The sequence below is a fragment of the Antennarius striatus genome, chromosome 15 (genome assembly GCF_040054535.1).
Source record: "Antennarius striatus isolate MH-2024 chromosome 15, ASM4005453v1, whole genome shotgun sequence".
NCBI classification, from domain to species: domain Eukaryota; kingdom Metazoa; phylum Chordata; class Actinopteri; order Lophiiformes; family Antennariidae; genus Antennarius; species Antennarius striatus.
The window spans coordinates 9,218,046-9,230,283 of record NC_090790.1 but is presented as its reverse complement, the minus strand read 5'-3'; the positions used below and the strand labels follow the sequence as shown (position 1 = coordinate 9,230,283).

The following is a 12,238-nucleotide window of genomic DNA, read 5'->3' as shown; positions in this document are numbered from 1 at the left end:
TGAGAAGTCTTGGATCACTCTAAACGGAACGTGAAGACGCCAAAGGCAATGCTGCAGGTGGGACTAAGCTATCGATGCCTGCGGCCCGGTTGCCATGTCTGGTGTTGTTTTCTCCTTTGTGGCTCACATAGAGAAACATGCATAAACCATTTACATCTGTAGCCACGAGTTGTAAAGAGATCTCTATGACAATTAACCAGGCAAACATTTAAGCATTAAAATAAAAACCACCCTCGGCTCAAAGTGTCGCGCTGCAAAGCCACACAATAAACACAAACCCGTTCCCTTTCCCTCTGCTGGTGTAGTTTCAAGCCTTGCCCTTTCCTATGTTCACTTTTTCTCTCATTCCTGTTCTGCCTCATCCCTCCATCCTGTCACAAAGGGATGATTACAGCACTGCAGGCGGCGCTGTTTGTTTTTAAGGGAGCAGCGTCTGTGAGTTGGCCATCGGCCCGACTTTATTACTAAAACCGGCTGCTGCTGCTGCTGGTTTGTTTCCACAGAGATTATCGGTGCTGAAGAAGAGATTACTGTCAGAAAACAAATTGCTTTATTATGATTTCTCAACTCATGTAACATTAATAATACCAGGATGTAGGAACAGATAGCTGATGGGTGACTGTAATGGGTGAGGTAGTAGTCACCTATTATTGACTCCAAGTGAAAATCAAGGGAAGGGACTTTGTAGCCTTTTATTTAGAAAATCTGTGGTTTACTGTTTCCTCACATCAGATCAAAAGGAGTACAAAATTGAATCAGAAAACACAACAAGCTTCCAGGGACCCATTGCTTCTGTAGAAATAGGGATTTTATCACAAAACTCGTTCTTTGCTGGTTACATGCTATCTGAGACACTCATATCTTTTACCGCAATTCTATGAAGGCGACCTCTGGGACTCATCTCAAGCTTGTGAGAATCTTTTTCGCTTCCAAATCCAGTTACACGGAATGATTTCTCCGAGGGATGCAAAGTGCCAACTGTGACCAAGTGAAAGCAAAGAATTCTTCCCTAAGCTGTCTCTGAGTTGCAAAGTAGAGAGGAAATACTGAGCTCTTCCGGAACAAAAATCGGTTCTACGTACTAACGCCAAGATTGTGACAATTAACAAATTAGCTGCTGTCGATCACCCGTGGAATCGCAGGAGGATTTAAGGCGTGACGCTGTGTTAAAGTTCACTTGATGGCATGTGTGTCCCTCCAGTGATGTTGCAGCTGAATGTTTCCTTTAATTTCCACCTCTTTCCTCCCATCCTCAGCACCTCTGCTTTGGCCAGTGACCACTAAACTGGATATTTTGGGGAGAAGTGGTGCCCTCTTTAGACCTCTCGGAGATGCTGTACCTTCATTGTGTCCCAACGTCATGTATAAACACAATGAACCATACTGTAGTGTTTTGTTCCACCTCTGATGTCAGCGAGGGTTGTCTCTGCGGCGAAACTCAAGGTGGAAAGACAGGACAGATTAAACCGGCAGACTTCAAAAATTAATTAGCTCCTGACCACAAATGTCTTCAAACTGAGGAGACAGCATGAAGTTTGGGAGCTTTTTATAATCTTATTAGAGGACAAGATCAGCCGTCACGTAATGGAAGGGAAATTAATTTTTGTCATGCTAATCCATTCTTTAAAAGGTTGATTGACGCACATTTTTTTTACGAAAGTAAAAAAACCCGTATGAAAGTTGCAGACCCTGTTGTTATACATCACACCTCATTTGCTTGTGGAGCCATGGCTATTTTATTATTATTATTATTATTATTATTATTAGCACATCAGCACTGTTGTGTTGTTTTCTCAGGAACAAATTGTCGCAGAGGACTTTGTTGCGTTGTTATTCTTTTTTTTTTACCCCTTCTTGTATCACCTCTCACCTCAGTATCCTTTATCTTGTAGTTAGCAGCACATTTCTGCATATTCTTTTAAACATCATTTTTGGGGGTCTGTCTTTTTCAGAAGACACAGTGCGTCTTATTTATCCGTGGAATCCAGACCTGGCCTCCCTCTTAAATGCATTGTGCCCCCCCCGCATATGAATCAGATTTAGAGGGAGGAGATAGAAGAAACCATTAAAACACAACCGTTAATCTGTCTTTACATTGTACCAAAATGCTGGATTAGGGCAGAGGGCTGTGAGTGTTGTAGTGTAGCATTAGGATCCTCATGTGGGACTGGGTGGGTCTTAAAGGTTGGGGTGTTAATGGGTTTGGAGGGGGTCATACTGGTACTGTTGGGATGACATGCCTCCTCCCAGAGGCCAATAAAGGTTTCAGCAGCCAAGACAGATTTATGACTAACACACTGAGTGTAAAGGGTGATGGGGGGATGGAGAGGCAGCTCTCACTGTCCAGGGTATCTTATGCCTCCTTTGGGACTCGCTCCCTCTCCAGTTTCATGGCTCTGTCTGGCATCATGTCTCTTTTTATTGTTGTTTGTAACTTTTTTCATTCTAGTTTTTATAATTATTGCTGTCTTGACAGAAGGTTTTTCCTTATTTTATTTTTTTTTAACGTTCAACCTCCCCTGTCCTGTAGCACAACACACAACTTAAAAGAGGTTCTGTTGGACACAGCTCTGTCTATCACAATTAAACTCAGACAGGTCCTTGCATTTATGAAGATGAGTGAGAAAATTATAGGGTTTACAGGTGGTGGTCAACACTTTTCAATCCTTTTGAAAAAAAAAAGTTTATATTTGTAGCTAATTTGCTTCCCTGCAAATATTAAAATGGCAACAGACATCATGGTTTTATGCTAAATGTAATTACACAGAAGTAGATGATTAGATCTTGTCAGCAAAACAACTGGAAGAGGGAACACCAACCCACCAACCAGCCCAGCCCTGACAGGCATCCTGCATGACATGTTAATGTATTAATACATAAAGTAGTGATTTAAAGTGTCTAATAATTAGTTTAAATCCACATCAGCTCAGATAACTGTTCCATTTGTGTCTGGACTATGTTAAGCCAGCCATTTTTTCGTTCACATATTTTACAAAATGAACATTCAAATCAATCTTCTGAGACAAGTAACAAATTTCCCTAAATTTTGAACCATTTTTTTTCAAAAGAAAGTCTTTTAATTGTATAATTTTTTTGAAAAATGAAACCACCAAATGAGAATTTTTTTAAAAAATTGTTATTATAAATATGTGATCCATGCAGTCCTTGTAAAACTGTGTCTGATTTCCCTGATTATGCACCATATGCTGCGCTCAGGAGTTGCACAGATTTAACGGCTCCCATGTGCGGTATTTGAAACCATCATCTGCCGTAGGACGTCCCATCAGCAGATCAGTATCACATAACACCCTGATACCCTGGTAGCCCTTCCCCACCTGTGGTATTGTTATGGAGAGATTGTGTGTTGTCATGGTAGCAGACCACCAGCTATTACCTGTGTGGCTGCAGTTTTCCCCCTGAAGCAGGAAAAAGACCTGTTCCCCTCCCATAATCTATTTCCATGTAAAAATTTTACAGGAGTGTGTCTGCGTGTGTGTGTGTGTGTGTGTGCGAGCGCGTGCGCGTTTGTGTGTATTATTATTCCAGCTTGAAGTAAAGTTGGGTTGGTTCGCTGCCAATAGCTTCAGGAGGAAATCAATAGGACTTTTTTTTTATGAGGAGAATAAGAAAAAGCATCACTGTGTTTTTGCACCTGCTCTTTCGGGATATGAGCTATCGTTTCTGTCATATTTGCAGTTTATTCTTTCCGTGAGGGGGGTCTTATCCGGGAAACAAAATAATATGGCATCTCAGAGCAGGAAGAGGAAGATGTGATCTGTGAGCAGCATGTGGATGAAGAGGCCAGCTGTGGAGGCCACAAAAGAGAAAAAAAATCAAATAAAATACAAGCATTCTGTTCACGAGAGGAGGAGAAAGAGGAGACTTGGAAAGAGAGATGTGCAGAGATGATGGGGCGATCGCACAAACTGACTCAAGGCAAAGTTAGGAGCGGCGTCTGAGTGGAGATGAGGTCAGACGTGGACAGACTGAGGCCTGGTGTTTGATGACCACAGGCTACAGTGACCCATTCACCATTCAGCTTGTAAAGCTCAGTCTCTTCCCTCATTGGAAACTGCTGCTCATGCACACACATGTTCTGCATGTGCACCAGTGCATCACAGGTATTATGCTGATTTGGTTCTTAGCCTAACAGACCAGCATGTACTTATTTTGTTGTGCATTCATCCACTAAGCAAAAGGCATTACTTCCCAAAACAGTTTTAAACCTGGGACCCCTCAGACTTTCCCAGTTTATATGATCTCAGCCCAGGAATGCTGGAAGACTCTCTGGATGTTGTTTTCACTTTGCATGGTGGAGATTTAACCTGCGTTCATAGGAACCGTTACAATTTATACTCTGATCAGACTAACCTTCGTATAGTGCTGTTGGTGTTTCATGAAAGATTTTTTACATAAAGATAAATGTATGAAGTACGACCTCCTACTTATTAACAGCAGATACAAAGAAGACTTTTAATATTCAGCTCTTGGATGCTGCTGTACCTAACATTCCACAGAAGACTCACTGTTTAGTCAGAGCTGCAGCGGTTCGTCTGACATTTCACATATCCTAATTTGTCCACACTGTTATTATTATTCATGACTGTAGGTTTATGTCTGACTGTTCACCCTTTTAGCCAAGAGGTGGACACGGTCTAAAAATGGTTGTTTGGATGCTTAATGTTTCACCTGAGGGCTGCCAGGGAACATCACACGCACACACACACACACACACACACACACACACACACACACACACACAAACTGAGTGTATTTTTCTACGGGCAGTATTTGACAAAAGAAAGGTGGAAGGAAAGTTGCTAAAGTTAGCTCAACCTGCTAACTATCCTGACATGAATTCAGAGGTTTGGTTATGAGTTACTCTGTGAAATGCAGTTATTATTTTTTTTAAAAACACAAAAAAAACAAACGCTACTATTTGCCATTTAATATTTATTATCTGGTTTTAGAATACGACATACGGTACATTTATTTTTATGCTGTTTTGTCAGTCTTTCGTGTTGTAAAGCTAATATTATCGCTTGATTTCTCATGCTAACTAGCATAAATGCTAACTAGCATGAATGCATTTGATGCACCCCGACTACATTTGTGTGTTTTTCATTTATTGCACTACAGGAGACAACAAACGGCAGCACAACAATGAAATGCTAAACGCATTAACCATTCATTTTTATATAAAATGAATGGTTAAGAGAGTCACAAATGCTCACACAGGGCTTCTATGTTGGTCTTTGCCAGGATGTGATTGGTCGAAGCCAGCGCAGTGGGTGGCACCCACCCCACAGACAGCCTATAGAGCAGCAGTGGGTGGGCCAAAGGTCAGGTGGACCCTGAACACACTTATATTGTTCTTTTATCTGTATCCCCCTTTCTTGTCCTCTTCACTTTGGGACTTTAGGAGTGTGTGTGTGTGTGTGTGTGTGTGTGTGTGTGTGTGTGTGTGTGTGTGTGTGTCCATCCTAACATGTTATTTGTCTGAGTCAGCATAGAGGAGGCCTGGCCATCTCTTTGACGAGTCCCACTCTGTTGCATACAGGAGTGGGAGGAGATGAGCGAAACGTCCGAGACTTTCAGATGAGCAAGATGTCTTCCAATCAGCTGTTACACACCAGATTCCCAGAACGACTGACTGGATGCTGAACTCTTTGAGCTCACCAAAACATGCTTGATACGACCCATCAATGAATCACATCACCTCTCCGAGCGTGACGTTGTTAAGCAATCTTTTGTAGTTTGTGACTTCTTTTTCCAAAAGTCCGTCTCTCTCTCACGTCTCACACACTTTCAGCGCTGTTGCCTCACTCATAGAAAGTGATCGCAGCGACCGCAGAAGCAGGTCAGGACAAGGTTGCTGAACACTTCCCTGGAGATGCTGAGGTCTTTGTTCAAATGATTTGAACCTTGACCCAGTATGCCGTTGGCCTCTTCAAGTGTTTCCTCTCAGAGCTTTGTGTTTTTGCGCTAACAAAGATGCTGAGGGGGGAAACTCATTTTGTGTGCCCCAGATTCTAGTCCTACATTAATTAGTGGTGAAAATGAACTCCTCTGCAACAACCCACTGTGAGCACTAGGCTACCCAGATGTGTGAAACAAGTCTACCCAGTGTGCATTGTGTCATAGGTAACGCGGTAGCTTTGTAGAATGAAATTTACATTGTTGTGTTTTAGAAAATATATGAAATGATGGTGTTTGGAAATCAAAAACCAGTTTTCAGTCTCTCTGTCTCTGATCTGTATGGAAGGCTGTGACATCACACGCCATGGCTGCACAATGTATGGCTGGAGCATCTGCATCACATGTACAGTATGTATGCACAATAGTCGCATCACAAGACATGCCACCTTGAGCGCACCTCAGGCAAATTCACTCAGACGACTCATGCTCAGATTCTTTCCTGCTGGAGGAAAATGTTTCAGTCTTCATTTCTCGTGACTGATCTATGAGTGAGGTGTGGCTGATCAGACCTAACTCATGTGGATTTAAGTAACTATAGTAATAATCAGATAAGACTATGACTGCCAACCTGCTTTGTTATTTCAAGACATACTGGGAAAAGACCTGGATTTTGCCATCTTGTTAAGTATCACAGTATTTAATATCATGCAGTCCTATTAGATGCCTCATTAAAAATGTAATCGGATTGATGTCGTGTAACTTGATTGCTTTGGAGTGTGTTTTTGATATTACAGGAATATGTCTCTGAATTTACAGCTCTGAACGCTGTCCTGAATGCTGGTGTTGCTTTACACGTGGTCGGGTGCTCCTTGATAGCATTATGCATCATTTTGTTTGGCGGTGCAAATTCAGACTAGTACCAAATCGAACAATGAGTGAATGGAGCATGTCTAGAAAAGCTCAGCTTGTGTAGGGCGTCCTGACATAGATGAAGTTACACGCAATCCATCCCAGCGGCTCTATTGACCCACATTGACTAGAAATCTGAAAAACAAGGCATGTAAAAGAGGTGAAGAAACAGAATCACTGTTATTTTTTATTTCATATTTGTTCTTTCAGCAAAAATAGTATTTTTGGACGACACTAAAGACACTAAATATGTGTTCATTACATTCATTCAAAAAACGCTCATCATTCATTATGCATCTGTATTAAATTTTCTATGAATGAGAGATTTTTCACTTTCTCAAAAAGAAAATAAAGCTACTTGAAAGACTGTTGAAGATATTAACTTGGTGTTGTTGTTCTGTCACAGATGGTCATTTCACGGGGACTCCTCCTTCGTATGGTTATGATGCGGACCGTGCCGAGGAGCAGCGGAGGCATCACGACATCCTGCCGTACATCGATGACTCGCCGTCGTCTTCACCGCACCTCAGTTCCAAGAGCCGCAGCAGCCGGGACACCCTCTCCTCTGGATCGTTGGAATCCTCCAAATCGGTCAGTTTCACTTTCAATCCGGCACAAAAATTGACTTAAAAACTACTTAGTAATAAAAGTAGTCTTCATACATATTTTCCCACTAGCATGTAGATGATTCTGTGTGTTTTGGAGGTATCTCTCTACAATATAAGCTAAAAGATAGTGGCCAAACAACCAAAAATATTAAATACTAAAATGTGAAAGTCTGCAGCTCACACCACAATAATTTAGGTGAATAAATAACACTGAAGTTTGACAATTAATACCATATAAATATACAATTCTGATAAAGTAGATGCCAATACTTCTCTCCTTTGACCTGAATGCAGAGCAGGAAGTGGGCTAATCTATTCTTAGAGCAATCCTGCCTGGTCAAAAATCTGTCAACTTATCAGAAATAAAATCCGCAGTTAGAGAAGATTGATGAAGGACAATATTGTTTGCCTCGTAACCTCAGACGCAGTCAACCAGTGAGGAAACTCATCCCCCATAATAGTCGTTTTTTTTCTCATCCGAGGTATTAAGCAGAATTACCTATCGCTTCCATCTCCCCATCTCTGCCTTCATCCTCTTAAACTCCCTGCTTTGCTTTTCCTTGTCTTCTCAGAGAAAACCCATCATCTGTGACGTCATGTGATCTTCAAAAGTTACTGTAGACAAGATATAAACACTCTGACACAACCACACATTCTCCAACATCGATTAAGATGATAAATCCTGTTTTAGGTTCTCTATTTTCTCCTATTATTATTATTATTATTATTATTATTATTTACATGCAGTAGAATTTGTTGGTTGTGGATGAACATGTGAAAACTGTATGTTCAGTTACAATGGTGAGATTGTTTTCACTGTGCCCTTGGAGGAAATTGCATCAGTGGTCATGAAGTGGGATCAGTTCCCCAAAACCTCACCCCCTCATTCTGTGCCTGCTGCCACTGGGAGAGCCTGACAAACTGATTGATAGCCATGAATCTGCCAATTAATGATGAATCCCTTGACTGAATCCCACTGTTGACGTTTGAACGAAGAACTCTTGCTGATTTTGATTTATGCAGCAAGACACACAACCGTCTTCTTATAGATAGAAGAAGAAGATGATCCACTTTATTAATCCCCTATCAGGGGAAATTACTTGTTACACTCTATACAAGTCTAGATACACACATTCACACACATTATGGTCTCTTGGAAGAGAACAATACGTGTATGATAGAGGATGAGTTAAATCGTGCATAAAGAAAGAGAATTCCTCCCACTGACCCATTTTTGATGCTGCTGATGATCCCTTGAATGTATCGTGCAGCTCGACACATCCCCCAAGCAGCCAGACAGGTTTTCATTAACTGCCATGAAGATGGAGTTACCATCATCCTTGATTTGTCCTTGGACAGCCGCTGTTCAAACATCATCCCAGTCTGTTCCTCAGATTGATGAGTTAGCACCCAGATGAGCTCTGATTGGCTCAGCAGAAGTTGATGGGTTTTTTGTGATGTAACTGTGATGAGTCATCACCCGCCGGCAGAGATCTGCCGATTTGATTTGCCTCACTGATTCTTGCATTCTACACAAGTAGGGGAAAAATATTGGAATCAGTTAACATTTTTGTAAAAATGCTGATCAGTGGTACCTTGTTTCATCCCAGTGCACATTGTGACACATGCTTTTTTAATTCAATCATTCAGTCAGTGCCCAATTAGTTATATTTTTGTCGCTTGAGGAAACAATCAGGAGAAATTTGTTCAAGTCTGTCCTGAGGTTTGGCTCAGATTATCTGGAGTGAAACGCTGACAGATCCAATCTTACAACTCTAAAGTCTAAATGTTTCCGCAGTGCAACTCCAGCTACTACACATATTTTAGCCTCTTAGGATATTTCTAGGTATCATCAGCATACCAGGCCTGACAGATGTAAACAAATAATTAAAATCTCATGTCTATTTCTTCCTTAAGAATAGGAACTTCTATGTCTATTTTCTTTCGTTTCCGCAGCTGTTTCTTCAGAGATCACAAGTTGGTCTCTTAAATTTTCTTTTACCTCAAGACTCTTAATGAAATCCTGTGCTGTGTGATGCCCCATTATTTTTTTTATCTTGTAATGCATGCATACATGTTGTAGATTCAAGAGATTGTTTGCGGAGGCTCTCCGAATTTGAGATGAAACCTGATTTCTTAAGTGGTTTTTTAAACACCTGTGGTGTGAGCCCGCCTTATTTAACACAACTTTACTGGCCAATTAATTCCTTTTTTAAAGGTCCCATATTATGCTTTTTTATGTTTATTTATGTCATTCAGCTGCCAGATGTCCAACTACACTACATTTGAAATGTCTTGCCTCAAAGTGATCCGTGGACCACAGTATCTTTGATTGAATATTGATAAATTCTCTTCCGCTCTGTGAAGGTCTGTTTTAATGGGGCGTAGCTCTCAGTTCCCTCCACCCCCCACCCCCGAGCCTTCCCTATCTCCCACCCCCCTTTGAGCTGACCAATCAACACTGCCCTCCCCCGCGCCTTCACGTACGTTTGTTTACTGGACCACTCGAACGCGCCTGCATTACAGATGGATCGATCGCCATTGTCTATAACTTTTTTAACTTTCAGTAACTTCACCGCGACATATTTCGCTGTAATTCTTCTCGTGTTTTACACTGTTGTTTTTCATGATATAACGGTTGATTTTTCAGCGCTAAGCGTGGAGGTTCTTCCTCAGTCTTTGCTGAACAAATACTCATGGCTCATTGTGTAAACATGTTCACACCGGCCGGTGAGATAATTAAACTGTGTTTTCTGAATATCGTTATGGATAATGAGAGCTCATGGATAACAAGGGATCTAAGCTAACGCAAACTAATGAAACGGGGGATTTTATCGGTAAGACCAAGTTTTTCTGTCGTATTCTCATCTGAGTGTGTGTGTGTGTGTGTGTGTGTGTGTGTGGATACACACAGCTCTCCGATCACTTAGAAGAGCTATAGCTGCTTTCATTCACCAAAAAAGACAATTGTTCTGAATTAGTAATTAATGTGTAACTGGTTATGTGTTCGCTGTGATGCTGGGGAGAGCCTCGGGCGGACACACACACACACACACACACACACTGACTGCTAACTAAGTTAACCAAATGCTAGCTGAATTCAACAGCTTAGGAGGAACTTTCAGTGTGTAGCTCTGATCCAGGTCGTTGCAACACACTGGTACGGTAGCCTGATCATGAACCACACCTGCACGCACACGCGCGCACACACACGCTCACACACACATGACTGAAGTGGACCTCTAACTAGTTAGCCAAATGCTAAAATGAGTTCAACAGCTTGTCAGTGTGTAGCTCTGAGCTAGGACATTACCACACAATGCTACCGTAGCCTGAACAAACTCCCCCTTCGAAGATTGCCACACCCTTGGGCATGTCAACAAATCAATATCGTCAATCACAGAGCGCCGTCTGTGACGTAAATTACGTCACAAACAGCCATTCTAGCAAAATCTGATTGTTTTAATTTGGTCCGGGCCATGAATTCCTAAAACTCCAAATATCTATTGATGCAGGAAGCATTTCCTTACCAGATTCTGGGAGTTGGTTGGGTTAGGGAGGACTACTATATATATGTGTAGAGACCTGAAAAAGTGAGATTTTCATAATAGGACCCCTTTAAATACTTTGCACTAGTGATGGTAAAAGCACATAAGGTAAAGAGGGGGTACTGTATGCAATAATAGTCCCTGGCCTAGATTGAGTTCTTGAGTTCTTGAGGGAGTGAGTTTATGATGCCACTGGGGCATCCTTGGAATACTTCAGCTGTCAAATGATTTCACTCTTCCTGTGAATTAAATACCTCGAAATGTTCTCTCTTTCTTCAACCTATGTGACATCATCACTCAAGGCCACAACCTTGATGAGCGCCCCCCCCCCCCTTTTTTTTTTGTTTTGTTTTTTGCCAGAGCTAAACCACATGACCAACTGCACTGGGTTGTATTTGGCTTGGAAATTCTCCTTTCATGTGATCTGCCGCATCTTGATTGAAATTTGACATATTGTACCGCTTGTTTCCTTCAAACCAAAGTCCACGGTCTGATGTCGTCCTGCAAGCATTGAGTGCACAAAACCCCCTGCAGACACCAATACTGTCAACGCCTATCACATCTGGCTCAGGCGAGCTTAAATACCCAAAAGAAATGCATTTTCTCCTCCAGCACAGGGTAATACTAAGACGGCTCTATTTCGCAGACTAAGACTTGTGGAATTGGAGGGCATTGGGTGTTCAGAAAGCAAGGCATGACAGAGAAGGATGTAGAACACATTTAAAAGGATTAATTAAGTATAAAAATTCCTCTCCCCTCCAGCTTGCCTCTGACTGTTTGAGTCTGTTCCACTCCAGTGGAAAGAGAGACAGAGCGAGATGAAAAATAATATTATTACAGTCGCTGCTACTCAGTTTCCATGTGCGCCTCCTGAGCAACATTGGTACACCTGTCAAGTAAACAGTGTTTGCATTGATTTTCATGTATTTCTGTAAACATTATATGTGCATCAACAAATCACAAGCAAATCTGAATCTCTAAATCACATTAGATGTGGCCACCGTAAAGGGGTTTCTGTGAGCTGAAATGGTTTAACTGTGGGTTGAAATATGAAGAATTTGCTCTTTTTTAACTCTGTGAAAATGTTAGACATTCGAACACAAACTGACTCCAACTAGGGAGACTGACTCTTATTTTTATCTTTTTTGAAGAACAAAAATTGCGGGCAGACACCCTTATAGTCTAATTTGGGAGATGGACTCATTAGCTGCCACAGTGATGAATAAAATATGATATGTCTGGAGATGTGGGAGC

General features: G+C 41.5%; 1 protein-coding gene across 2 annotated transcripts in view; it reads left to right on the top strand.

The window, feature by feature from the left end:
- bcr (BCR activator of RhoGEF and GTPase) overlaps positions 1–12,238 on the top strand; it is a 73,812-nt gene that overhangs the window by 32,232 nt on the left and 29,342 nt on the right. For both annotated transcript variants that reach the window (XM_068335262.1, XM_068335261.1), the window contains exon 3: positions 7,235–7,419. In XM_068335262.1, coding sequence (XP_068191363.1) covers positions 7,235–7,419 — 185 coding nt within the window. The remainder of the gene's footprint in view (positions 1–7,234; positions 7,420–12,238) is intronic.